Here is a 23,760-nt window from a genome sequence, read left to right as displayed (position 1 = left end):
TTCAGTTCCCTTAGGACCTGATCCTGAACCTTTGAAGCCATTGACAGGTTTCAGAGTAGCAGCCATGTCAGTCTGTATCCGCAAAAAGAACAGGAGTACTTGTGGCACCTTAGAGACTAACACATTTATTTGAGCATAAGCTTTCATGGGCTATGCATCCAATGAAGTGGGCTGTAGCCCACGAAAGCTTATGCTCAAATAAATTTGTTAGTCTCTAAGGTGCCACAAGTACCCCTATTCTTTTTGAAGCCATTGAGAGCTTTGTCACTGACTTCAGTGTGCTCAGGATCATGCCTTTACGAGTTAAATCCTCTGAGCTCAGGACTCTGCCTGAAAATCCTAGTTAAATTACACCCATCCTTAAGACTTACACACTGTTGACATGATTTGCTGCACGCTATGCACAAGAAGAGGGAAGAACGTTGGAAATAATAGTTTCTTTTGGAGCTATAGAAATCCCAGGCACCTTTAACACTAGTGATTGATTTTAGTGCTGGGATAAATTGGTAATTCAGTAGCTATCAACCCTGTCAGAAAAGCATTAGTCTCCCTCGGGAGACAGTTTTATTGGTGGCAGGAGAAGTTCATTGTATTGTTCGCTGCATTGCTCTTTGGTGGCTCATGCCTTATAAGAAGCCGGGCGGACTGTGGGCTGTTAGAGTGGCACATTCTCCTGGCCTTGCTATTGAGGGTGTAAAAAAGGCCCTGAACTCATCAGCTCATTCTTGCTTATCTGTATTATTTCAAAACTGTTTCGATTGGGTAGGGAGTGGAAATTTATAAGGGTAATAAACCTCAGGCCGCAAGCGCCGCGGTGATGAAAAGGCGTAAATAAAGGAACGTTATAAATGTCAGAGAGCAGATCAGTGAGCCTGGGATCAGACTGAGCCTTATAAATGAAACTTTAATACTTGCAGTTAATTCTGATTAAGCCACCGATGCGCAGACATTTTCAGATGCTGTCAAATAGCCCCATCCCTGAAACACACTAATCATTCGACTGTCAGGAGCAGGATTAAGAGAAATGCATGATTTCACTGTCAGTGAATGCAGAAATTATTGTCAGTCAGTGCATGCACTGTGTATGGGAGAGGGTCACAGAAACCCCATCTGACCCGAGTGAGAGTGAAAAATAAAGGGCCTGATTTTCCTCTCGCCTTTGCCAGTGGAATCCTATTGATGTCAAAGCAGTTTCTCCTGACTAACTCTGGTACGAAGGAGAATCCAGCACCCAAATGGGGGCTCAGGCCAGTTCCCATTTATGTGAATACAAGGACTCCCATTGTCTTGAAGGGGAGTTGGATCAGGACCCTGGTACCCAGAGGTAAACAGCTTTAAAGGCAAATTCTGCATTCTTTTGCAGTTCCCCTGCTCAATTCTGACTTGAGTTGTGTAAATCATAAAGCTGTGAGTTCTTTAGACTCAGCCAGTCGTCCCCTGGTGTTTGTGTTCTATGGGTTCCATTGGGAGGGGTGGTGGTGGTAAAGAATCCTTTTTTCACCCATCGGGGTTTTTTTTTAGGACTTTGATGAATAACAGTACATGAAGACAACTCATTCTCTCCAAGCTGCTCTTTACAGAGGCAGATGGGTAAATAGTATTTCCCGAAGCAGTTGGGAGGTCACAACCTTTGGCCTCAGGTACAATAGACCTAAAATAATTGGCAGATCCTTAGGCATTGTGTATAACTGTCATAACTTTATGCACTGAAGATTGAGATTGCATTGTGGCAGACATTTCAATGGTGACAAACGACTTTGATTGTTGTGGGGAGGTGAGGGGGAAAGTTTATTAATACAATTAGTCAAAGTGACATAGGAACTCCCGCTGACTCGGAGAGGAATAGGAATTTTTTCACGGTGATTAACCAGAACAAACATGTAGAGAAACCAGTGTCAAAGTATTTTAGAATGAAAAGTAAAAACAACTCCCCCCACCTCACTCATAAAGCAGTCTCAAACTGTGTTAGGGAAGCCAAGTAGCAGCTGTAAATGGTACTCCAGTGGCAAAGAGTTCAAGATACCCTGAAAACACACATTTAAGAGTAACCAAAAGAGAAGGCACACATCCCATTAAATACATCCTTGTTATCTAGATCTCACCTCCGCAAGCCTTTACTCATGTGAGGGTGAGGATCTTCAGAATTGAGCCAAGGTCTGGAGCAGGCACATGGCCTCATCCGGCAGTACGCAGGGCAGAGAAGTGAATAATAGGGCACGTGGGAGTGAGAGAACTATTCGAGGATGATAGCGATAGAGCAATCAATCTGAATGGATGTCTTTTGGAATGAATGAAGAGTGAATTGGAAAAGTGTTGGGATACAGGTTTGGCACTGGAAAGCTCCAATGGTTAAAAATCATGAGTCATGTCCCAAAAATCATGAGATTTGTTTAAAAATAATGAGATTTTTTTAAAAGGGTTTTTTATTTTGTGTGTGTGTGTGTTTTAATTTGCCTTCTGGTTTTTGAATGTTTTAAGAGTGCAGGTGGTTTGAGTTTTCAAGCTTTTTCTCTGCAAACATGAGGGTTAGAAACTTGCTTTCATATTTTAGAGGAAAGCGGAGATTCTCATCTAAATCACATGCATCTAGGAGCTAGGGCTTTATGAAACACCAAATATTGTGAGACTCACGCTGAAACGGCGAGTGTTGGCAACCGTGTTTGTTCCAACTCTAGATTTTGTCACAAGAATCCATTAAAGGAAATGATGTGTAAAATTGTCCAGGGAGTCCTGTTTAAAATGGATTTTCTAAAATGTTAAAGAGTGGATTAAAAAGTAGACTTTTATGAGGTAATAATTAGCATACTGTAACAGGCTGCTCCCCATGCCCCGCTGGGTTCAGCCTCCTGGCCCTGCTCCCCAGTGAGTCAGGACCACTGCAAGCTGGTGCAGCACCCGTGCTCTTTACTCCTGGGTCCGGTCCCCACCACCAAGCTCCAACTATTTACAGCTTAGGCCTAGCACAGGCCTTAGTGGCAATAGGGTAGCTAGCTCCTTCTGAGCTTATTCTCCCCTCCTGGTCTACAACCTCCTCTCAGGCTCACTTCCTCCCAAGCGTTTAGCCCCTGTTAACGAGGCTGGCAGGTGTGGCCAGTTTCCAGGCCAGTCCTAGCTAGTGGCCCAATCCCAACCCATTTCCTCTGATTAGGGCTTCCCCTGCAGTGCCCTGCCACACATACACACAGGATTTATAAAATTAAAAGTACTGGGCCCAATTTCCCCCTGACTTATGCCCTAGGCAACCCCAGTGACTACAGAATAAATCGGAACTGGATTAGGTTGATTAACTACTACTAATTCCTTCTCCTAACATCTGTGTGAGCAGGGTAAGTATGGTTACGTATTTTTCAGATGCGGAAACTAAAGGACAGAGTTCAGTTTACACAAACAAGTTTTATACCAGTTTATTTAAAGTGGAGTTACTCCTGATGTACATCAGTGTATGAGAGGAAAAAAATAGGGCCAATGAAGAGCTGGAATTGGAATTTAGTTGTCCCCGGCTCCAAGTGTTAAATGTAGACCTCCTCTCACAATAGAGTGTCTACATTTCAATACCCTTCTCTTTCACCCTTTAGATCACCCTATAGCTTTGTTTGTCTGACAGTAAAGTCCAACCCAGCACATCTGAGCCTGACTTTGAAAATGAAAGGTAACAGTTAATTTGCAACACTGCCAGCCTTTTCAAAGCAGAATATAAAAAGACAACTGCTTTAGTCTAATGAAAGTGACAAGCGGGAAAGTCTCCTTTTAAATGCTGCAAATTGGCTGGGTGCATCACAGGGATAATTTAAAAGGAATCCAACAGGGTCATCTATAAAGAACAATCTTTCCACTTGTCAGAAGAGTTTCAAACCTCCAGAAATTATCGGTGGATGAGTTTGCAGGATGCCTTTTGAAACTGGCAACATTTTTGCTCTATAAGTAAATATATTGTCTTATTAGATGTAATGTTAAGACTTTTAGGGAATAGCTACACTGCAGTTAAAAACCCACGGCTGGCCCGTGTCAGCTGATTTAGGCTTGTGGAATTCGGGTTCAGGGGCTGTTTAGTTGCGATGTAGATGTTTGGGCTCAGGCTGGAGCCTGGGCTGTAGGACCCGGAGAGGTGGGAGGGTTGCAGAGCTCAGGCTGCAGTCTGAGCCCGAACGTCTACATCACAATTAAACAGCCCCTTAGCCCAAGCCCTGCAAGCTCGAGTCAGGTGGCATGGGTCAGCCACGGGCAGGGTAGACCTACAGTCAGATGACTTTCTGAACAGATAACTACTTACAGCCAGGCATCAGGTTAGCACACGTTAGTCTTTAAAACTCCACTCAGTGCAGTTAAAAAAAAAAAAATTGAATCAAAAAAATTTCTGAATTTTTCATTGTGTATTTCAGTGTTTGTGAAATGTGCTGGCTTATTAACAATCTAGGGTGGTGGGTGGAGCCCACCAGAACAACAAAACCTCTTAGACCTAGACCTCTACATTTAACTGATTATGGAATGAAAAACAGGGAAGTAAGTGCAGGTCACAGGCTCAAAACAAGGGATCCAGTGGGGGACATGCAGCAGAGAACCCTGGACAATGTCCACTGCCTCAAGAAGGAGTCCAGGGAGTCAGTTGATGCCTCCCAGAGGAACTATTACTGGATGCGTGCTGGCCTATTAAATCCTGAATTGATGGGCAGAGTCCACCAAGCAACTGAAGACCCGCCCCTCAGATAAGGGAGGGGCTACAGGACTGAAGCAGGGGGGAGGGATAGCTCAGTGGTTTGAGCATTGGCCTGCTAAACCCAGGGTTGTGAGTTCAATCCTTGAGTGGGCCACTTGGGGATCTGGGGCAAAATCAGTACTTGGTCCTGCTAATGAAGGCAGGGGGCTAGACTCAATGACCTTTCAAGGTCCCTTCTAGTTCTAGGAGATGGGATATCTCCCTTAATTAATTAAGACTTAGCTGAGTATGGAGGAAAACAAATGAATAGACTGGAATGGGGTGAAGATCCTAGGTACAAAATGAGGGAACCCAAAGCACTGAGCAGAATACTGTGGACAATGTCTACAGCTCTATGAAGGAGTTCAAAGAATTGATGGATGCAGCCCAGACAAACTCAGGTCAGCATGTATCAGGGTGATTTATACCTATCTTGTAGAACTGGAAGTGACCCTGAAAGGTCATCAAGTCCAGCCCCCTGCCTTCACTAGCAGGACCAAGTACTGATTTTGCCCCAGATCCCTAAGTGGCCCCCTCAAGGATTGAATTCACAATCCTGGGTTTAGCAGGCTAATGCTCAAACCACTGAGCTATCCCTCCCCTCATTTGAATTTGATTTGAATTCTAGGAGGCAGTGGGTGGAGCCCACCACACTAATGGACCTCCCCCTCAGGTGCAGGAGGGAACACAGGACCCAGAGAACAATTCATTAGTTGGACCAAAAAAATGCTAAAACACGAATGGAAGCACAGGTCAAAGATTTAAAAGAAGGGTTGCAGAGAACTCAGGACAGTACCCAAGCGGGGAGACCATGCAACTTGAAGCTACATCAGTGGGGCCTCCCCTGAGTACTGATTGGAGGAACACCAAGACTTCAAATTGGTGAGGACTTCCTATTTAAAAAAAGAGAGGCCCATAGAAAGATGCGAAGAGAACTAAATAAATGTGCAGCTTGTTTAAACGACACTGTGAGGCTGGCAGGGGTGATGATGTGGAAGTAACAGGAAGTAGTAGAAAGGTATAAGCTACGAAGTAGGGAGAGTTTATTCTGTAGGGTGGGATGAGGTGGAATGAAATTGAGCAAAGGAAAATTTAGGCTGAAGAGAAGTCGCCAAAGAGTGAAAGCAATTAAAATCTGGAGTAGCATCTTGCAAGTAGTCTTATTAATTCAGTCATTTGAAACTGGACAAGACAGTGTTCTTGAGAATCTTCTGTAGGAAATAATCCTGCAGTGGCAAGGAGATGGGAAAGGTCACCTACTCAATCTTTTCCATTTCTAACTTCTCTGTGTATGTGATCTGAATGCTTTATAACTTTGGGATGAATATGGATTTCTGATGCCATGTCTTCTCAGCTCTTTGAACTGTAAAATAGGCTCAGCAAATATACACCCCAAAGATTGCTCCCAACACTCTCCCATATGGTCATTTGTTTTTTTTTAAACAATAATGTTACATAAGTTTTTCAAGTAAGTCATTTTTAAAAATAGTTGCATGCTAAATACACCTCTGGAATTAAGACCCACCCATCACACACTGTAAGTGCTAAATCTATTTGAGAGCTTTCAGCACTGAGATTTTTCTGAGACTGAGACCATTAATGTTAACTTTTGATCTTCCCAATCACAATCACTCATAAAATTGTTATTGGCCATATGTAGAAATGTCCACGTTCCATTGATCCCTTCTGAGTAATTTGCTACAGTCCAATGAATTAACATCCATGTACACATTGTCTAATTACAGGAAATCTTGTTGGTTACTCTACAATTTGCAAGGGCCAATTTTTCCGTTAGAAATGTTTGTTGCTACTTTTCCGCAATTGTTCAATCTATGTTACAATCACCTTGTATAAAGATCTTTGAACTGTGTCTAGAAAAGCCTGCAGCTGTTTCCTCCCCCTTCCCAGTCTCTCTCTCTCTAGTTATATTTTATCCAATGTCTCTGAAAACACACCAGCAATAAAGGGTATATTATCCTTAGCAAATATCTTAATCATTGCAAATCTCAGTTGCCCCTACAAATGACTGCACTGGGGATTAGAGTCAAGTAAACCATTTGCTGAATATCACTGCCACCTTTCCTCTGCCATTTAAGCACATTTAATTTTTCAGGCGGAAACATGAAACCCACCAGTACGAATGCTTGCATTTAGACTGAGTCGTACACATACTGTAACAGTTTGAGTAGGTTTAGGGCCAGATTGTGACTGGCCCCTGAGCAGGTGCATGAGAGAGAGAAAACATAAGGCACATTCATCCCCATCCACCCATGCAGCCTGTGCTAGTCTAGTCCTTTCCTATATTTATATGAAGCCATTGTGGACACTTCCTGGTGGTGTGACCTTTGGCATGTCACCTCTCCATGCCTCTGTTTCCCCCCCCCCCCCCATGCCTATTTAGACTATAGGCTCCTCAGGACAGGGACTGTTGCTTACTAAGCGTTTGTAGAGTGCCTAACAGGATGGGGGCCTGGTCTAAGTTGTGGCCTCTGTGTGCTCCAGTCATACAGATGATAATATAATAAAGAGAAGTTCAGGACACGTGGTCTCCTGTGACTGAACTTCCCTAGTCTCTTTTTGATGCGTGCAAAGTCAGGGTTTGTTCCACCAGCATCAGCTTTGCAAGAGCAGGACGACGTCCTGTGACGTCCGGCTGTCTGTTTGAAATCAGATTTGAGAGCAACTTTGTGTATCTGTTTGTCTGATAGGCAAGAGCAACTCCCAGCATAAAACAAGCTTAGCACAGCTCCTAGTGACTCACTAGGGGAAGGCTCCTGTTCAGCGCCAGCGGAGCTGCTGTTGCCTGCTGACCACAGTGCGCCCAGTTCACATTCCAGCTGCGTTAATGGGCGGGACATACATGTGGGGGTTGACAGATGGCCTTGTGGTTAAGGAACAGGAGACCTGGCTTCTTTCCATGTCCCTGCCACCTCTCACAGGTGTGACGAGGCTATATTAATTAATGTTTGTAAAAGCTTTGATAATTCCTGGTGGAAGGGGCTATACTAAATGCAAATTATCATCTTCATTATCATAGCAAATATGGTCATTGGGTGGGGATCCTTCTGATCTCTAAGTCCATGCCAATCTCTGGGCACCAACCAGCAGACCCCACTGAATCTACCAACGTATGCTTGAGGGGGAAGGAATCTCTTCACGGTTGGCTTACTTTTCCCCCCTGCTCGCTGTCTGCACATTGCTGTGGATCAGCTGACTAACGAGACGTTCTGTTTCTTTCCAGACGAGTACAAGAGTAAAGTAGCCTGTGAAGACGACAAGCTGAGACTGAGCTGTAAGAAAAACATGGTCATAGCCATTTACTCCGCTATTTTTGGAAGAACTCAAGGAGGCAGCCTGGAATGCCCCTACCAGAATTTAGGGATGCCTACGATAGGTAAGAAGAGCAGTGGGCTGTGCACAGGGTGCAGTGCTCCATGCTGGTGATTGATCATTTAATTAGTATTAGTGGGACCTTGCTGGCCTTGCTCATTGTTAGGAAAAGTGAGAGAATTGCCCAGTGGGGTTAGCTCCAGGTTTGTAAACCCACCTCATCTCCACCGCTGGCTAGAATGCTGCCCCCCCACTAGCACTTCTCCACCAGGTTCATGTCACTCTCCTCTTTCCTCTGTCATCCTGTTTGGTGCCCTTTGATTTGCATGGGCAATGACACTAACTGCCCTGGCAGAAATAGGCCACAGTTGAGCATGGATTTCTATGCAAACATGCCAGGTTTCTTTAAAAAAAAAAAAAAAAAAATGTGGCCCCATAACTAGGGCCTGATTGTGCCAACTTCATTCATGCTGGTAAGTGCGAACTCATGTGACTAGACCCACTGATTTCCTTTTGCTCTACAACGGAGGTCAAGTATATCCTGGAATATGTTGAGCTTGCAGGAGAATCTCAGGGGTAGGAAATAGAGCTGGTCAGAAAATGAGGGTTTTTTTTTTTTTACCTGATGAAAAATTTTGGTATTTTTCACCCCCCCCCCCAAAAGAGAGAAAATCAAAATATTTTGGTTCAGAAATGCTGCTGTGTAGCCTCATGAGTAGAGCCCTGTGTAAATCATGATTTTTTTAAAAGAAAATTTGCAACTGTAAATGGCAAAGTATTGAATTTTATGGTGTTGATATGGAATTAATTTTACAAGTAAATTTAGTCAATTTCAAGGATGGGATGAACTTTACAAGTAACGTTTAGTCAATTTTGAATAATGTTATATATAAAATTCATGCTGTCTTAAAACTGACTAGGTAAAGTAATTTGTTGTAGACATTTTCCTTTAAAAATAGTTAAAAGATCACAGTTTGGGGGCATTTTCTTGATTTCTGTGCTCTCTGTGAAATTGTGATTTACACAGGACCCTACTCGTGAGAGCTATAGTTTGAATACCTCATGCTCCCACTCTCTTCTGTGGGCATGGCTCCCTGGTCAGACTATCTCCTCTCTTGGTGAGAGGAGGCCATGCATCATGGCAATCACATGGCTACAGTGCATCATGGGCTATGTAGTATGGCTGAGGAGCCTGGCCAACAGAGGAAAATGGGAGAATGAGGCACCTGAACTACAACTCCTTAGAGGCAGCGCAGTGGCATTTGAGAATGAAAAAACATTTTAGTTTTTGGCCCAAAAATATTTTGGCTTTTGGGCATGTAGGTTATCAATGAAAAATAAATTTTGTGTGTGTGAAAAGCTGAGATCTTTTTGCAAAAACATCCCCATGTTTAGTAGAAAACCTAAATTTCTGTCAAAAACAGTTGTGACAGAAACATTTTTGATCAGCCAGGACTAGGAAGGTAGTTGGGAGGGTGATTAGTAGGTGACTGGTGTGTTGGAGGTCATAGAGGAGGGGAGATTTGGGCACCATCATTAATGAGCTCTAATGACACAAGGTGGGAAGCTATCAGGGACTTTTCTTGGGGAGGGATGTAATGGGAGGCATTGCAGAGTCCTTTTGGGGACAGAGCTATGCTAGCATGGTGTCAAGACACTGCCAGAAGAAACAAATTGTGGATGTCGAGCTCACCAGGGAGGGACCCATATCCTCCATAATGGAGGTCAACTTCTTGGAGCCCTTTGGTATGTTTGTCATGCTCTCCATCGTGCATATAAAAGGGAGCCAGTGGAGAGAGCTTGGGAGTCCTAAATGCAGGGTGCTTGGCTTAGACCAGGACATGATGGTCTAGATAATGCTTTGTCCTGCAGGAGACTTCTCAGTCCTACGATTCTATGAGTCACACCGAATTTTGGTTTGCACTATGAATAGCTTTTTTTCAGGATTGTCCCATGCTTGTTCTTTACTGGCTTTTTAACACAACGTGAACTGTATTCTAGCTCAAGGAGGTTCCTAACATCCATAACTTGGCAAGCTGAATCATGTTAGAAACCAGTTGGTTGGAGTTATGCTTAAAGAGAGTTGAGATGTGGTTCCCAATTCAGTTTGAACCCCAGTGTAGACCAATCGCAAATACAAGGGTGTGTGTGTATGTTATATATATTTTATCTATGTATATGTGTATGTCTGTGTATCATTTAGGTATGTCTGAGACAAGAACCCATCTGAACGCTTTAGGTTCAGTGAGGCTTCATTAGCCAAGCTATCATGCTGCTATGGTGCAGATTTTTGTCAAGTTTAGCAGACTAAATATTTGAGTCTACTTATTGAGTGTCTCATTCAATATTCTCTTCCCTTCATCATGCCCTGAACCATGTATACACTGCAGATGAGTGTATTAGCAACAGATGTCACAAACTGCCTGTAGCTAAGACTAGCTAGAGTTTATATTTAAAGTTGTTGTGTTTTTTTTTTTATAAAGAAGAAAGTTAAAATGGGGGGGGAATCCTCAAAGAAAGCTGTTAAATTGCATCATGTTACGGTCGATTTATGGTGCCTTTAAGTAGCTTCTTTTCTGCCAGGCAATCTACAGTTGCATACGTTCATATGCTAAACATCCATAAATTTAAAAAACACACAAAAACCATCTGTTCTCTAGCCAATGTGAAATGAGTTTGATGCTCTTGGTCTAGTAGGGTTGCCAGGCATCTGGTTTTCAACCAGAATGCCTGGTTGAAAAGGGACCCTGACGGTTCCGATCAGCACTGCTGACGGGGCTGTTAAAAGTCCGGTCAGCACTGCAGTGGGGCTAAGGCAGGCTCCCTGCCTGCCCTGGCTCCACGCAGCTCCCGGAAGTGGCTGGAATGTCCCTGCGGCCCCTAGGTGTAGGGGCCAGGTAGACTCCACGTGCTGCCCCCGCCCCGAGCGCTGGCTCCGCATCTCCCATTGGCCATGGTTCCTGGCCAATGGGAGCTGCGGGGGTGGCGCCTGTGGGCGTGGGCAGCGCACACCACGCAGAGCCGCCTGGCTGCACCTCTGCCTAGGGGCTGGACATGCTGGCTGCTTCTGGGAGCAGCACGGACCCAGGGCAGGCAGGGAGCCTGCCTTAGCCCCTCTGCGCCGCCGACTGGGAGCAGCCTGAGGTAAGCGCCGCCTGCTAGAGCCCACACCCCAAACCCCCTTCCGCAGGTCAGAACCCCCTCCCGCACCTTAACTCCTTCCCAGACCCCGCAGCCCCACCTCAAAGCCCCTGCCCCAAGTCGGAAACCCCTCCCGCACCCTAACTCCTTCCCAGACCCCGCATCCCAATGCCCTGACCCAGCCCTGAGCCCCCTCCTTCACCCAAACTCCTTCCTGGAGCCCGCACCCGAACCCTGAACCCCCACCCTCATCCCAACCCCCTGCCCCAGGTCAGAACCCCTTCCCACACTCCAAACCCCTTGGCCCTAGCCTGAAGCCCCCTCCTGCATCCCAAACCCCTCATCCCTGGCCCCACCCCAGAGCCCACACCCCCAGCTGGAGCCTGTCCCCCCTCCTGCACCTCAACCCCCTGCCTGAGCCCGCTCCCGTGCTCCAAGCGCCTTGGCTCCAGTCCGGAGTCCTCTCGTGCACCTCAGAGCCCACACCCCCAGCCGGAGCCCTCACCCCGTCCCGTAACCCAACCCCCTGCCCCAGCCCAGTGAAAGTGAGTGAGGGTGGGGGAGAGCAAGCAACAGAGGAAGGGGAACTGGAGTGAGTGGGGGCGGGGCCTCAGAGAAGAGGTGGGGTGGGGGTGGAGCAAGGGTGTTAGGTTTTGTACAATTAGATAGTTGGCAACCCTATGGTCTAGTTCCTAGAGGATAAGTGTCTACATCACAAACACTCGCACCGCAACTACCATTCCTAGCCAGCACTCTCAGCAGAGAGGCAATGGATAGACTAGCGTATAGAATTAGCCTCTGTCCCAGCTACAGGTGGCCCCTCTAGGCCAGGGTGCAGAGACATTGGCTGGGGCAGTGCGGGGAAACCTGCACCTCTGTAGTTGCCTGTGCTGTACCTGCTCTTTACTAAGTGCAGACCTTTAGTCTCCAGGGCTGCCAGTCCAGCCCTTATAAGGAGCTAAATGCTGTTTCTGTGCAGGCGTGAGACGTGGCCACGTAGACGTCTGAAGCATGCACAATGGGTATCAACAAGAAGAAGTGACTGGTATGATGGCATCTGTGATATTTGTGGAGCATTGCAAGCTCCTTAGTGGTGCCAATGCTACATGAACCCAGGCACCTGCAGCACAGTCGTGCTGCGAGCCTCATTGCAAATCTCAGCTCACCTGTTCTGGGAACGCCTGCAAAAACGGACACATCCTGGTGGCACAATATTGGAGTCAAGATCTGCTGTGCGAATGTCGCCGCATTTTATCCTTACTTGGGCGCTGAATGGGAGTGACAAAGGGCCACATTCTACTCTCGGTGGCATTGATGCAGCCTCACTGGAGTTAATGGGATTGGTTGCATTTCTGTAGTTGAGAGCAGAATTTGTCCCATTACAGGCAAGGATGGAAGGAGCCAGAGGAGGTAGAGCACAGCTGTAACTGAGTGATGATAAACTGTGGAAGATGATGGCAAAGCTATTGGAACCCATTGGCTGTCATACTGTCCAAAGTCATAGATGTGGTGTTTTCCAAACCAGCCTTTAGCTCTTTTAAGTGAGGTGCATATTGTAATGATCCCCTAAGAATACTGTCTGATTTTAGAGTGTGGGGCACGATCAGCTAATTTAGAGAGGAAGATCCACCCTGCAGTTTTGGCTTGTCAATTAAATTTAATTACAAAAGATGTTGTACTATAGAACAATGTGATGGGCATGGTAGAAATGCCTACATAGTTAGATAGTTGCAGTCTGAGCTAGTGGAAAGAGCAACACAGAAGATCTGGGTTCTTTCCATGGCTTCTCCACTAGTCTGCTGGGTGACTTTGGGCAAATCGTGTAACATGTGTGCAAAAATACATTTTGTCTTGTTAAAAGTTAGGCCTGCCAAATGTGAAGTCTCAGCTTACACCAGACTTCAGGGGAGCGGGGTTTCTCCTGGGGAACATTTAACTGCTAGAGGGGAGAGGAAATGTTTCTGTGACAGAGGAGGCAGCATAGGTGGCTGCCTAGAGCTGCCGGACAATGAAGGGAATGAGACGCAATGTGCTGTACACCTGGAAATACCATGATCTCATGGTTGCTGAGAGGAAAGAGGTGAGAACTCCCTCTCCTGACATTTTGGAATGTTTCGGGGCTGTGTGTGAAGGGAGAAGGCTACATGAAGGATTCATGTACACTTCTCATTTTGATGTTCCCCTACACTCCAGGAAATAGAGGCTATGTCTACATTTGAGCTGAGAGGTGTGATCCCCAGCTTGCATAGAAGTACTCAGGCTAGCTCAAGCAGAGCTCTCGCGCTAAAAATATCAGTGTAGTCAGGGCAGCACAGGCGGTGGCTCGGGCTAGCAACCCAAGCACGTACCCCCTGGATCCCCTGGGTATGTACTCAGGCAGCTAGCCCGAGCCCGGCTACACTGCTATTCTTTGCAGGCTAGCTCTACTTGAGCTAGTGCAGATACATCTACGTGAGCTGGGAATCACACCTCCCAGCTCAAATGTAGACGTACCCTGAGTGTGTGTGTGGCTGGGTAGGCAGGTGCTCCTTCAACCCCCTCTAGCCCTCACACTTCACGAGTGTGCATCTGAACTTGCCTAGTATGTTCTGTGGTGGCTGGCTGACCTGGTCAGCAGTGCCTAATGATACTGCTGGTGCTACACTTAGTCTCTCCCTGTCGTGACTGGGCAGCCTGTCCTGACTTCCTTTCATCTATTTTCTCTCTGAAGCCCCTAGAGGAGATGGCTCAGATGATGGTGGAAGTGGAGGTGAATTGTAGCAGTGGTTACAACTCCTACGCTGGCTCCAAATGCGCAGAGCACAGGGACAACCGACGTAAAACACATTCCCAGCCCAAATCAATGAAAAGCACATGCACTCTGTGCTTTGCTGCCAAAGCCGAATATTCCCAAAGTCACTGCTGGGAATAATATACGGAGTGCACCGATACGTTTTCAGCACTGGGGGAGGGGGTTACGCTCCCAATTCTCATCAACAATCACAGGAGCTATGAGCGTAGCTCCCCAAGCCTGCTTCGGAGAATCTACTCCCACCATGAGTCTGCCTAGCACCACAGGCAGCTATGTTCCTCCAGAAGTAGATTAAAATGTCATGATTTGTAAATCAAGGCTTCCGCTAGGCTCTGCAGTTTTTCACAATCATGCTGTACGTAGCTATTGTGTGACAGCCTTTGATTCCAAATGTCAGGAGTGAACTAATTTTACAAATAAACTATGTGCTTCAGACACCAGGGAGACCTCCATTCCCCCTTAGCTACAGTCTGGCTGCACTCTGAGTATGTGAAAAAAGCTAATATCATTCTGGGGTGTATTAGGTAACTGTCCTGCGCTACTCAACACTGGTGAGGCATCAGCTAGAGTACGGGGTCCAATTGTGGGCACCAAACTCTAGAAAAGATGTGGAAAAATTGGAGAGAGTCCAGAGGACAGCAACAAAAATGATAAAAGGTTTAGAAACACTGGGCATGTTTAGTCTTGAGAAAAGAAGACTGAGGGGGGAACTTAATAACATATTTGAAGACTCAGGACTGTTATAAAGAGGAGGTGATCAGTTGTTCTCCATGTCCACTGAAGGTAGGAAAGAAATAATGGGCTTAATATGCAGCAAGAAAGATTTAGGTTAGATATTAGGAAAAACTTGCTAACTGTAAGGATAGTTAAGCTCTGGAATAGGCTTCCAAGGGAGGTTGTGGAATTTCTGTTATTGGAGGCTTTTAAGAACAGGTTGGACAAATACCTGTCAGGGACAGTCTAAGTTTACTTGGTCCTGCCTCAGTTCAGAGGACTGAATTGATAACTCTTGAGGTCCCTTTCATCCCTACATTTCTATGATTCTCTGATTGCTTCCAGTGTTGTTGTAGCCATGTTGGTCCCAGGATATTAGAGAAAGAGAAGGCAGGTGAGGTAATACCTTTTATTGGGCTAACATCCGTTGGTGAAAGAGACAAGCTGTCAGGCCTGAAGAAGAACTCTGGGTAGCTAGAAAGCTTGTCTCTTTCACCAACAAATGTTGGTCCAATAAAAGATATTACCTCATCCATCTGGTCTCCCTCTGATTCTGTGATAATTTATCAATTTTGAATTTCATGGCTCTAGGGATTTGCATAAGGCCAGAAGGATTGGGCTGTTAGCAGAGAAGACTCTCAATGGGGGATGGACACTGGCCAGATCTGAAGTGATTTTCACTCAGCCGCTGTGAGTTGTGGGTAAGCAAAGAACATTGCATTTGTTTTTAAGATGAAAAAATGGCATTTTTCACTCACTTTAGCAGATTTTACTTAAACCTTTTAAAAACAAATTGCACTTTTAGGTTGAGGCCAAACGTGGAAACTTACAACCACAAAGCGAATTTTAAAGAAAGTTATAAGCATGTAAAAACAAGGGATGTTATGGGGAGGAAAGATGGCTTAGTGCAGGGGTTTTCAAACTCTGGATCGCAGCTCTGCAGGGTTAGCTGCTGACGGACTGGAGACGCTTTGTTTACCTGCGGCGTCCACAGGTATGGCCGATCGCAGCTCTCAGTGGCCGCGGTTTGCTGTTCCCGGCCAATGGGAGCTGCGGGAAGTGGCGGCCCAGCCCACACTGCTTCCCCGCAGCTCCCATTGGCCAGGAACGGCAAGCTGTGGGCACTGAGAGCTGCGATCGGCCGTACCTGCGGACACCGCAGGTAAAAAAAGTGTCTCCGGTCTGCCAGCAGCTAACCCCATGGAGCCACGACCCAGAGTTTGAAAACCCCTGGCCTAGTCGATAAGGCTCTGGAGTCCAGTTCCTGGCTCTGCCACAACCTTTCTGTGTGACTGTGGGCAAGTCAGTTAAAGCCCATCTGAAAAATGGGCATCATCTCAACTATACTTGGGTGTTGTGCAGATAAAATCTATTAACAATTGTGAAATGCTCAGATACTATAGAATATGAGGGTTGGAAAGGACCTCATCTAGTCTAACCCTCTGCTCAAACACAGGACTAATCCCCAGACAGATTTTTGCCCCAGATCCCTAAATGGCTCCCTCAAGGATTGAACTCATAACCCTGGGTTTAGCAGGCCAATGTTTAAACCACTGAGCTATCTCTCCCCCCAGTTGCTATGTAAGGCTATGCAAGCACCTAGATGAATGGGAGTTTGAACTTAACTATCCTACTATAAAACTATAATATAAATAGCACCTACATAGTACTTTCAACCTTCTAAAGTAAAAGATGAACTGCATAAAACACCTGTTTCCACCACTCATGTGTAATATGGGAGTCCCACAGTCATGCTTGATAAATTTGTATACCAAACCACAACATGTACCAAACCACCTCTCTGTCTCACCTATCTATAACTTTGCTTAGCTTAGGAGAGAAAGATGAGAGTAATAAGTTTGTACCCTAGGGCAGTGATTCTCCACCTCTCTCATCCCATGATCTCCTGTTACAACACACAAAGAATCATAATCCACACAACGGCCTAACCTGTTTGTGACCCAGAAGTTAAGAATTCACACCATAGGGAAATGTATCTTCAAGAACAGAGGCTCATGCAGAAATGGGAAAACCCTGCAAAACAGCTGGCCCCCAGCTTGAGTGCCTTGGTAACTCTTAAAAGACCTTGCAGGAATTTGACCTTATTTGTAATTATTTTAATAAAGCTCCAAGTTTGTCACTGCACATGCTGCCTGCAAAGAACACTGCAGGGCTAGTTGGGGGGAGGAGGGGAAAGGAATGGCTAGTTGGCCCATCCAGTGATGTGGATCCTTTATCACTTTTTCATGGTCTTGGTCTGAATCTGTTCACATGACTAGTGTAGATTAGGGGAAGCTAATTCAAGAATTTGACTTTCTCTACTCATAGCCAAGTACAAGCTAATTATCAAATCAGGGAGGAATTTGGAACAGAATGTACAACAGTTACACTTTGATGTTTACCCTTTTATGGTTTAATGAACTAATACTAGTTGAGTATCAGAGGGGTAGCCGTGTTAGTCTGGATCTGTAAAAAGCAACAGAGAGTCCTGTGGCACCTTTAAGACAAACAGATGTATTGGAGCATAAGCTTTCGTGGGTGAAGCTAGTAATACTAGTTGATCACTCTCAATAGATCCTAAGAGTTTACACACCCAATCGTTTTGTTGCTGACAGGTGTCCATGGGATAAAATGTGCCTTCAGTGCTGCACTATTTATTATGCACATCACCTCTGAAATGCAGATGTTCAAACAGGATGAGAATAGTATACGTGTGTAGCAGTCTCATCTTCAAAGCATGTTACAAACATTAACCTCACAACCCATCTGTATGATTTGTATGTTTTATTATTTCCATTTCAGAGATGAGGAAATGGAGGCAGAGAGCTAAGGCCCTGAACTAGCAAAACACTTAATCACATGCTTAACTTTAAGCAGGGGAGCAATACTACTGACTTCACTGGGAGTAGTTATATTTTTAAACTTGAGCATATACATCCCACTCTCTTGGGTTGGGGTCTAACGCCCAGATTGGTTTCAATGGGTATTAGGTATCTTTGAGGATTTCGGCCTAAAGATTTGTCTAGTATCACCGAGAGTTAGTGTCAGAACGGGGACTAGAACTCAGGAGGTCCTAGCTCCTATGCTTATGGTCAGACCATAGAATGCTGGGGCAGACACAAGGAAAAACTGCAATTCATTCCAGGGTGGGATGTCACCATCATTTGCTACAAAAAGCTGCATTGGCTGAGAAATGAAATGACCCTTGTGACCAAATGTACAAATTCTCATGAGTGTCTGTATGGGAGAATTTGCAGAGAGAAAATGGATGAAGTCATATAGCTTGAGGCAGTTCATACAGTGGATGACTCCATCTCTTATCAGCTCCAATGACATAGGAACAGGGCAGTGAATTCTGAAGAAGAGTCTTTGGGTTCACTGCAAATTCTCTGGCTTTTGTCATTTCAAGGCAGGACTCAGAAGATAATTTCAGTTTGTACTTAATTTCCTTTTCTTGGTGCGGACGTGTGTGTGAGTTGAACCAGAGCCATCATGGTACATCATGTAAATACCTCTTATATTATTTACCTTATATATCTTGTGGTTCCTTTACCAATACTAGACTGTAGTGTACACATATGTATTTAAAATGTGTAGTGTAAAATTTTATCTCATAAGAAATTAGGTATTCAAAATATTCCTATGAGCCAAATTCTCATTTACATTAAAGTGCCTTTATACTATCATGGCAATATAAAAAATGCCATAAATTGGACATATCTTTTTGTCTCCCTTGCACAGTGATTTATGCTTCCAGATAGATGTAAAGAGGCCTTAGTGTAAGTGTGAATCTGTTCCTCTGTACTTAACTTACATTTAATGGAGCAACTATTATATATGAGTATAGCTGATTATTAAGAACATATTTTTTGAGCCTGAACAGTAAATATCTAATTAAAAACACAAGTTATGTGTGTTAACACAGGTATGCGAGGTAAATGTAAGTTGGGGTTTAATTCATAAACAATACTTTATTAAATTTAAATGAAATCCTTATCAGGATGCTAATTTAAATTGGGGCAAAAGTGTATGGAGGGGATGGTATGATGGGATAGCCTAATTTTGGCAATTAATTGATCTTTGACTATTAGTGGTAAATATGCCCAATGGCCTGTGATGGGATGTTAGATGCGGTGGGATCTGAGTTACTACAGAGAATTCTTTCCTGGGTTGTCTGGCTGGTGAGTCTTGCCTACATGCTCAGGGCTTAGCTGATAGCCATATTTGGGGTCGGGTAGGAATTTTCCTCCAGGGCAGATTGGCAGAGGCCCTGGGGTTTTTTCGCCTTCCTCTGCAGCGTGGGGTACGGGTCACTTGCTGGACGATTCTCTGCACCTTGAAGTCTTTAAACCACCATTTGAGGACTTCAATAGCTCAGACATAGGTTAGGGGTTTGTTACAGGAGTGGGTGGGTGAGATTCTGTGGCCTGCGTTGTGCAGGAGGTCAAACTAGACGATCATAATGGTCCCTCTGACCTTAAAGTCTATGATTCTATGAAAAGGCTGCTTTCAGAAAACTTTTCAACATTGCATAGTTTGCCTGTTTTACTTTTTCTTTTAAAAACAGCATAAGTATCTAAAATAACTTAAAAAATCAAAACTATTATTGGATTACATACCCTCATATAAATATGATTTATCTAGCAAATAGTTTTTTTTTTTGCCATGTTGTCAAGGCTGATTCCCCACTCTGGCACTACAAGTGCAGAAGGTGGGGGCCCACAAGGATTCTAAAAATTAATACTGGCCACTCCAGGCTTGTATTAAACTCCCAAGGTTACAGCTTCTCTCTGAACTTGGATGGGTAGATGCTGCCACCACCCAAATGCAAAAAAACAACCTTTTGAGAACCCAGAAAGGCGCATTTGGGAATTCCTTCCTGTGGGGTACCCTGAAGCCCTTTTACCCCCCTCCAGGGAAGAGCTGAGAAAGAAAAACAAAGGAAATCAGCTGTTGCCACCAGCTAATTAAACATGTGCACAAACCTCTTAGGACACCAAAAATCCAATCCTGTTCTTAAAAAAGGTAAATTTTACTAAAAACAAAAAGAAAGAATATACAGCTGGAACTTAGGCTTTTTGCTAGATCAAAAAAAAATTATAAAAATTAAGCATCAAGGTAGCTCTCTTGAGGTTCAGCTTAAAGGTTACAAGCAAAACAAAAGCACCTGGGGTTAGCACAGAGGAGTCCACAAGCCAATAAGAAATAAAAGAAATAACCCTAATCGCATCTTCCTAGACATTCCCTGATTTACTTACATATCTGGGGTTTCAGATAAGCAATTCCTAGGTATGATTTGATGGTTTTTCATACCTGGCTTAAAGCTTCCTACAGTATAGTTCAGCCCTGTTCCTGCTCTGTGTCTCCTCTCTCTGGAGAACAGCAGACAGACAGACAGACAAAGGGAAAGTTTTTTCCCAATTTTAAAAAGTTCTAGCCCTCCCATTGGCTCTTTTGGTCAGGTGCGCACTACCTTCTTTTTATCTATTGGTTTTTTTGAACCCTTTACAGGTAAAGCAAGTAGAGAATAGCTACCAAGAGGGATTTTATAGCTAACTGGCTGGCTGTGTGTCCATAAAAGGAAGCTGCCCCCCCCTTCATTTATCACATCATGCCAATAATCTTTTTTGTTATGTTGAAAAAAATCATTAAAATAACTTCCTTCATTTTAAAGCCAGGAGCCTGCTAGTGCAAATTTTTACAGCCTGATTATAAGCCCCAGAAGAAAATGGTTCATAATGGAAATGCTGATACAACTTTAATTTTAATGGCACTAGCAGGTTGTGCTATAATATACCATATACCATTTGAAGAAATAAAAGGGGCATTTGTCACAGCTTTTAGTAGGGTTGAGTTTGTTTATTGATTGATTTTGTAAGACACCCATCTCCTTAGCACTTGATATTAGTTTAAAAACAATGTAAAATAGATTTAAAAATGAAAGGCCAGATTCTGATCTCACTGAGCTTGCACTAATGTAAATTGGTAATAACTCAATTGAATTCCATGGACTTACTCAGGATTTACATCCTTGTAACCAGGTCTGGCTCTATCATTTTTGCCGCCCCAAGCAAAAAAAAAAAAAAAAAGCCGCCCGGACTGTGCCGCTCCAAGAATGGACGGAATGCCGCCCCTTAGCATGTGCCGCCCCAGGCACGTGCTTCCTCCGCTGGTGCCTGGAGCCGGCCCTGCTTGTAACCAGGTTCAGAATCCATATACCCTGCTGCAAAAATAGTTCAGATGTCAGTCAAGAACTTGACCAAACAGAAGCTTTACAGTGAACCCCTGAAGCTTGAGAAACCTAGGTATTGGGGAACCTTCAGGGGGTGCGGTTCTTGGAGTGTTTAACTCCAGATGCCCCCAGCAAGAAGTGACTTGCCAGATTGTATTATCACCTTGGGTAGGAGGGAGAGAGGTAATCTGTCAGATAAATAGGTCCCAGACTATTTGGAGCCTTTGGTCCCAACTCAGCAAAGATATAAACAAGGGCTTAAGTATATCTGTATTCAGCAAATCACTTAAGCACATGCTGAATAGGGATGGACTGATGAATTTGGGACCCTTATATAGTGATGGATACGTTGAGCAGCAAGATCATTGTCTTGTTACAGTGGCTAAGCAATCAGCTAATGATGTCACTGATTCTACCTTTTAGTTTGAATGCCCTGTAGCTCACAACTAGCCACCTGATCAGAAATTCTTGGTTCTATAAGACTTCTTAGAGCCAAGGGGCAGGTTGTTTTCAGATTCCAAATATAGTCCCCAAGCCTGCAAAAACATACATGTGCTTAACTTTACAGATTGCGAGTAAGTCTTTGCAAGACTCAGGCCTTAGGTCTCCAGTGCACTTTTGTATATGAATTAGGTCTCAAGACATACAAGTAAAAAAGGATTTCAGGTTACATTTAATCAAACAAATCTGAATTTAAATATATAGCATCAATAATCAAGCCTGCAATTGATTCTTTACTGGCACATTTGTAGATGTAAGCAAAGTTTTTTTTAAAGGCTGCTTTCTCATTTTTGGCTGACTGTGCTCAAGTTTCCTAAATTTCATGAAGTGTATGATGAGTAATTCTCTCCCTTTCAATCACATTTACTTTTCAGCAACAGTTGGCCTTAGTATCACACCTTTTCAACTCTGAGATATAGATTTCTTACTGTAATTACCTCCCAACTGCGTCCTGTAACTGTAAATATTAAATGTTAAGTGCAGTTGCACTCAACACAAAGATTTCCTTGCTATCATGCATCTTGTATCAACATTTCCCTTTTGTTAATGCCAACAGTTCCACACAACCAAATGCACTATCAGGGATAGTCACTTTTTTCCACTCAGACATGGAAGTGCTTTTCTGAAATGGTTTTCATTAATAGTCTGTCTCAGCCATTGCCAGAATTAGTCTCTCTTACTCACGGCTTTAAGGAGTGGGAATTTTTTTGCAGGCTTTACCAGCTCTCAGGAGGGGATTTCTATTGTTCTGGTTTCTGCAACGACAACATCTTAATTGGTTTGTGTCTCTGGAATCTTTTCACTGTCTCCTGGTCTTCCCTTCTCTGCCCTCTGCACTTTTTGATCCTTTCTCATTAGGTATATTCTTTTGTTTTGTTAACTGTTGGTCTTCAGGAATCTCAGCGATGCAGGATTATTTGTGGGTTGGCTTTTTCACTCTTACTTGCTGTCTGAAGTTTTTTGAGGGTTTTATAAACTGCTGCCAGGAAGGGACACCAGCGTATTTCTTATATGTATTTCTGTTGCACCCATTACTGTGGCATCTGGGCACCACTATATTTGTAGAGCTATGGTTAAATACAAACTAGCTCCCCATTATTATTATTTGTATTACTGTACAGAGAGAGAGGCCTAGGATCCTTGGTCATGGATTAAAATTCTTTTATTAATTGTCTTTTAGGCTACACCTACACTGTACATCTCTTGTGGCAGCGTGTGGGGTGTGTGCAGCTACTCACCGCAGTGAAAATGGGGCTGCATCCACACTATGGTGTGTCGTTACCCGCATAGGCGCCGACTCCATGGGTGCTGCGGGGCTGGAGCACCCAGGGGGAAAAAATGGTGGGTGCTGACCCCTATCAGCTGCCCCTTAGTGTCTCCTGACTGCCGGCAGGCCCCACAGATCAGCGCCTCCTCCTCCCTCCCCGTGCCTTCTGCCCGCCGTAATCAGCTGTTTTGCGACGTGCAGGAGGCTCTGTGGGGGAGGGTGGAGGAGCGAGGATGCAGCGTGTTCAAGGGAGGGGGTGGAACTGGGCAGGAAGTGGCAGGGTGGAGCGGGGGCAGGAAGGGGGTGGGGCTTTGGGTGAAGGGGTGGAGTGGGGACAGGACCTGGGGCAGAGCCGGGGATCAAGCACCCTCCGGCACTTTGGAAAGTCAGCGGCTGTGGCTACACATGTATCTCCAGAGCTGTCTGAGCCTTTCCCCACTGCCTCCCTCTGGCCAGAGCCTTTCCCTGCTGCCAGAGTCTTTCACTGGGATGCAGAAAGACTCCTGCAGCAGGGAACTGCTGGAACATTTCCCCACTGCAGGGAAGATAGGGTTACCATATATAACAAATAAAAAAAGAGGACCCTCCATGGGGCCCTGGCCCCGCCCATTTCCCACCCCCAGCCCCGCCCCTTCCCCGCCCCAACTCCGCCCTAACTCCGCCCCCTCCTCCCTCCCACTCCCAGCCACGCGAAAAGGGCTGCCCGAGCGCTACCGGCTTCACGGTTTGCCGGGCAGCCCCCAGACCCTGCGCCCCCGGCCGGCGCTTCCCCAGCGCAGCTGGAGCCCGGGAGGGGAAGCGCCCAGCCGGGGGCGCAGGGTCTGGAGGCTGCCCGGCAAACCGTGAAGCCGGTAGCGCTCGGGCTTCGGGCAGCCCCCATGCCTCCGGACCCTGCGCCCCCGGCCGGGCACTTCCCCTCCCGGGCTCCGGTGGCGCAGGGTCCGGAGGCATGGGGGCTGCCCGAAGCCCGTAGCGCTCGGCTCTTAAACAGAGCCGAAGAGTCAGGGGAGGAGCAGAACCGCCGCGGCCGGAGGCTCTGCTCCTCCCCTGACTCTTCGGCTCTGTTTAAGAGCCGAGCTGCCCGAGCGCTA

At 45.3% G+C, this 23,760-nt stretch overlaps 1 protein-coding gene across 1 annotated transcript in view; it reads left to right on the top strand.

The window, feature by feature from the left end:
- LOC135876763 (protein eva-1 homolog C-like) overlaps positions 1-23,760 on the top strand; it is a 308,253-nt gene that overhangs the window by 132,354 nt on the left and 152,139 nt on the right. The window contains exon 4 of the mRNA XM_065402099.1: positions 7,935-8,087. Coding sequence (XP_065258171.1) covers positions 7,935-8,087 — 153 coding nt within the window. The remainder of the gene's footprint in view (positions 1-7,934; positions 8,088-23,760) is intronic.

This window comes from Emys orbicularis, chromosome 3 (genome assembly GCF_028017835.1).
Source record: "Emys orbicularis isolate rEmyOrb1 chromosome 3, rEmyOrb1.hap1, whole genome shotgun sequence".
Classification (NCBI taxonomy): domain Eukaryota; kingdom Metazoa; phylum Chordata; order Testudines; family Emydidae; genus Emys; species Emys orbicularis.
The sequence above is the reverse complement of the archived record's forward strand: the minus strand, read 5'-3'. Positions and strand labels throughout refer to the sequence as shown.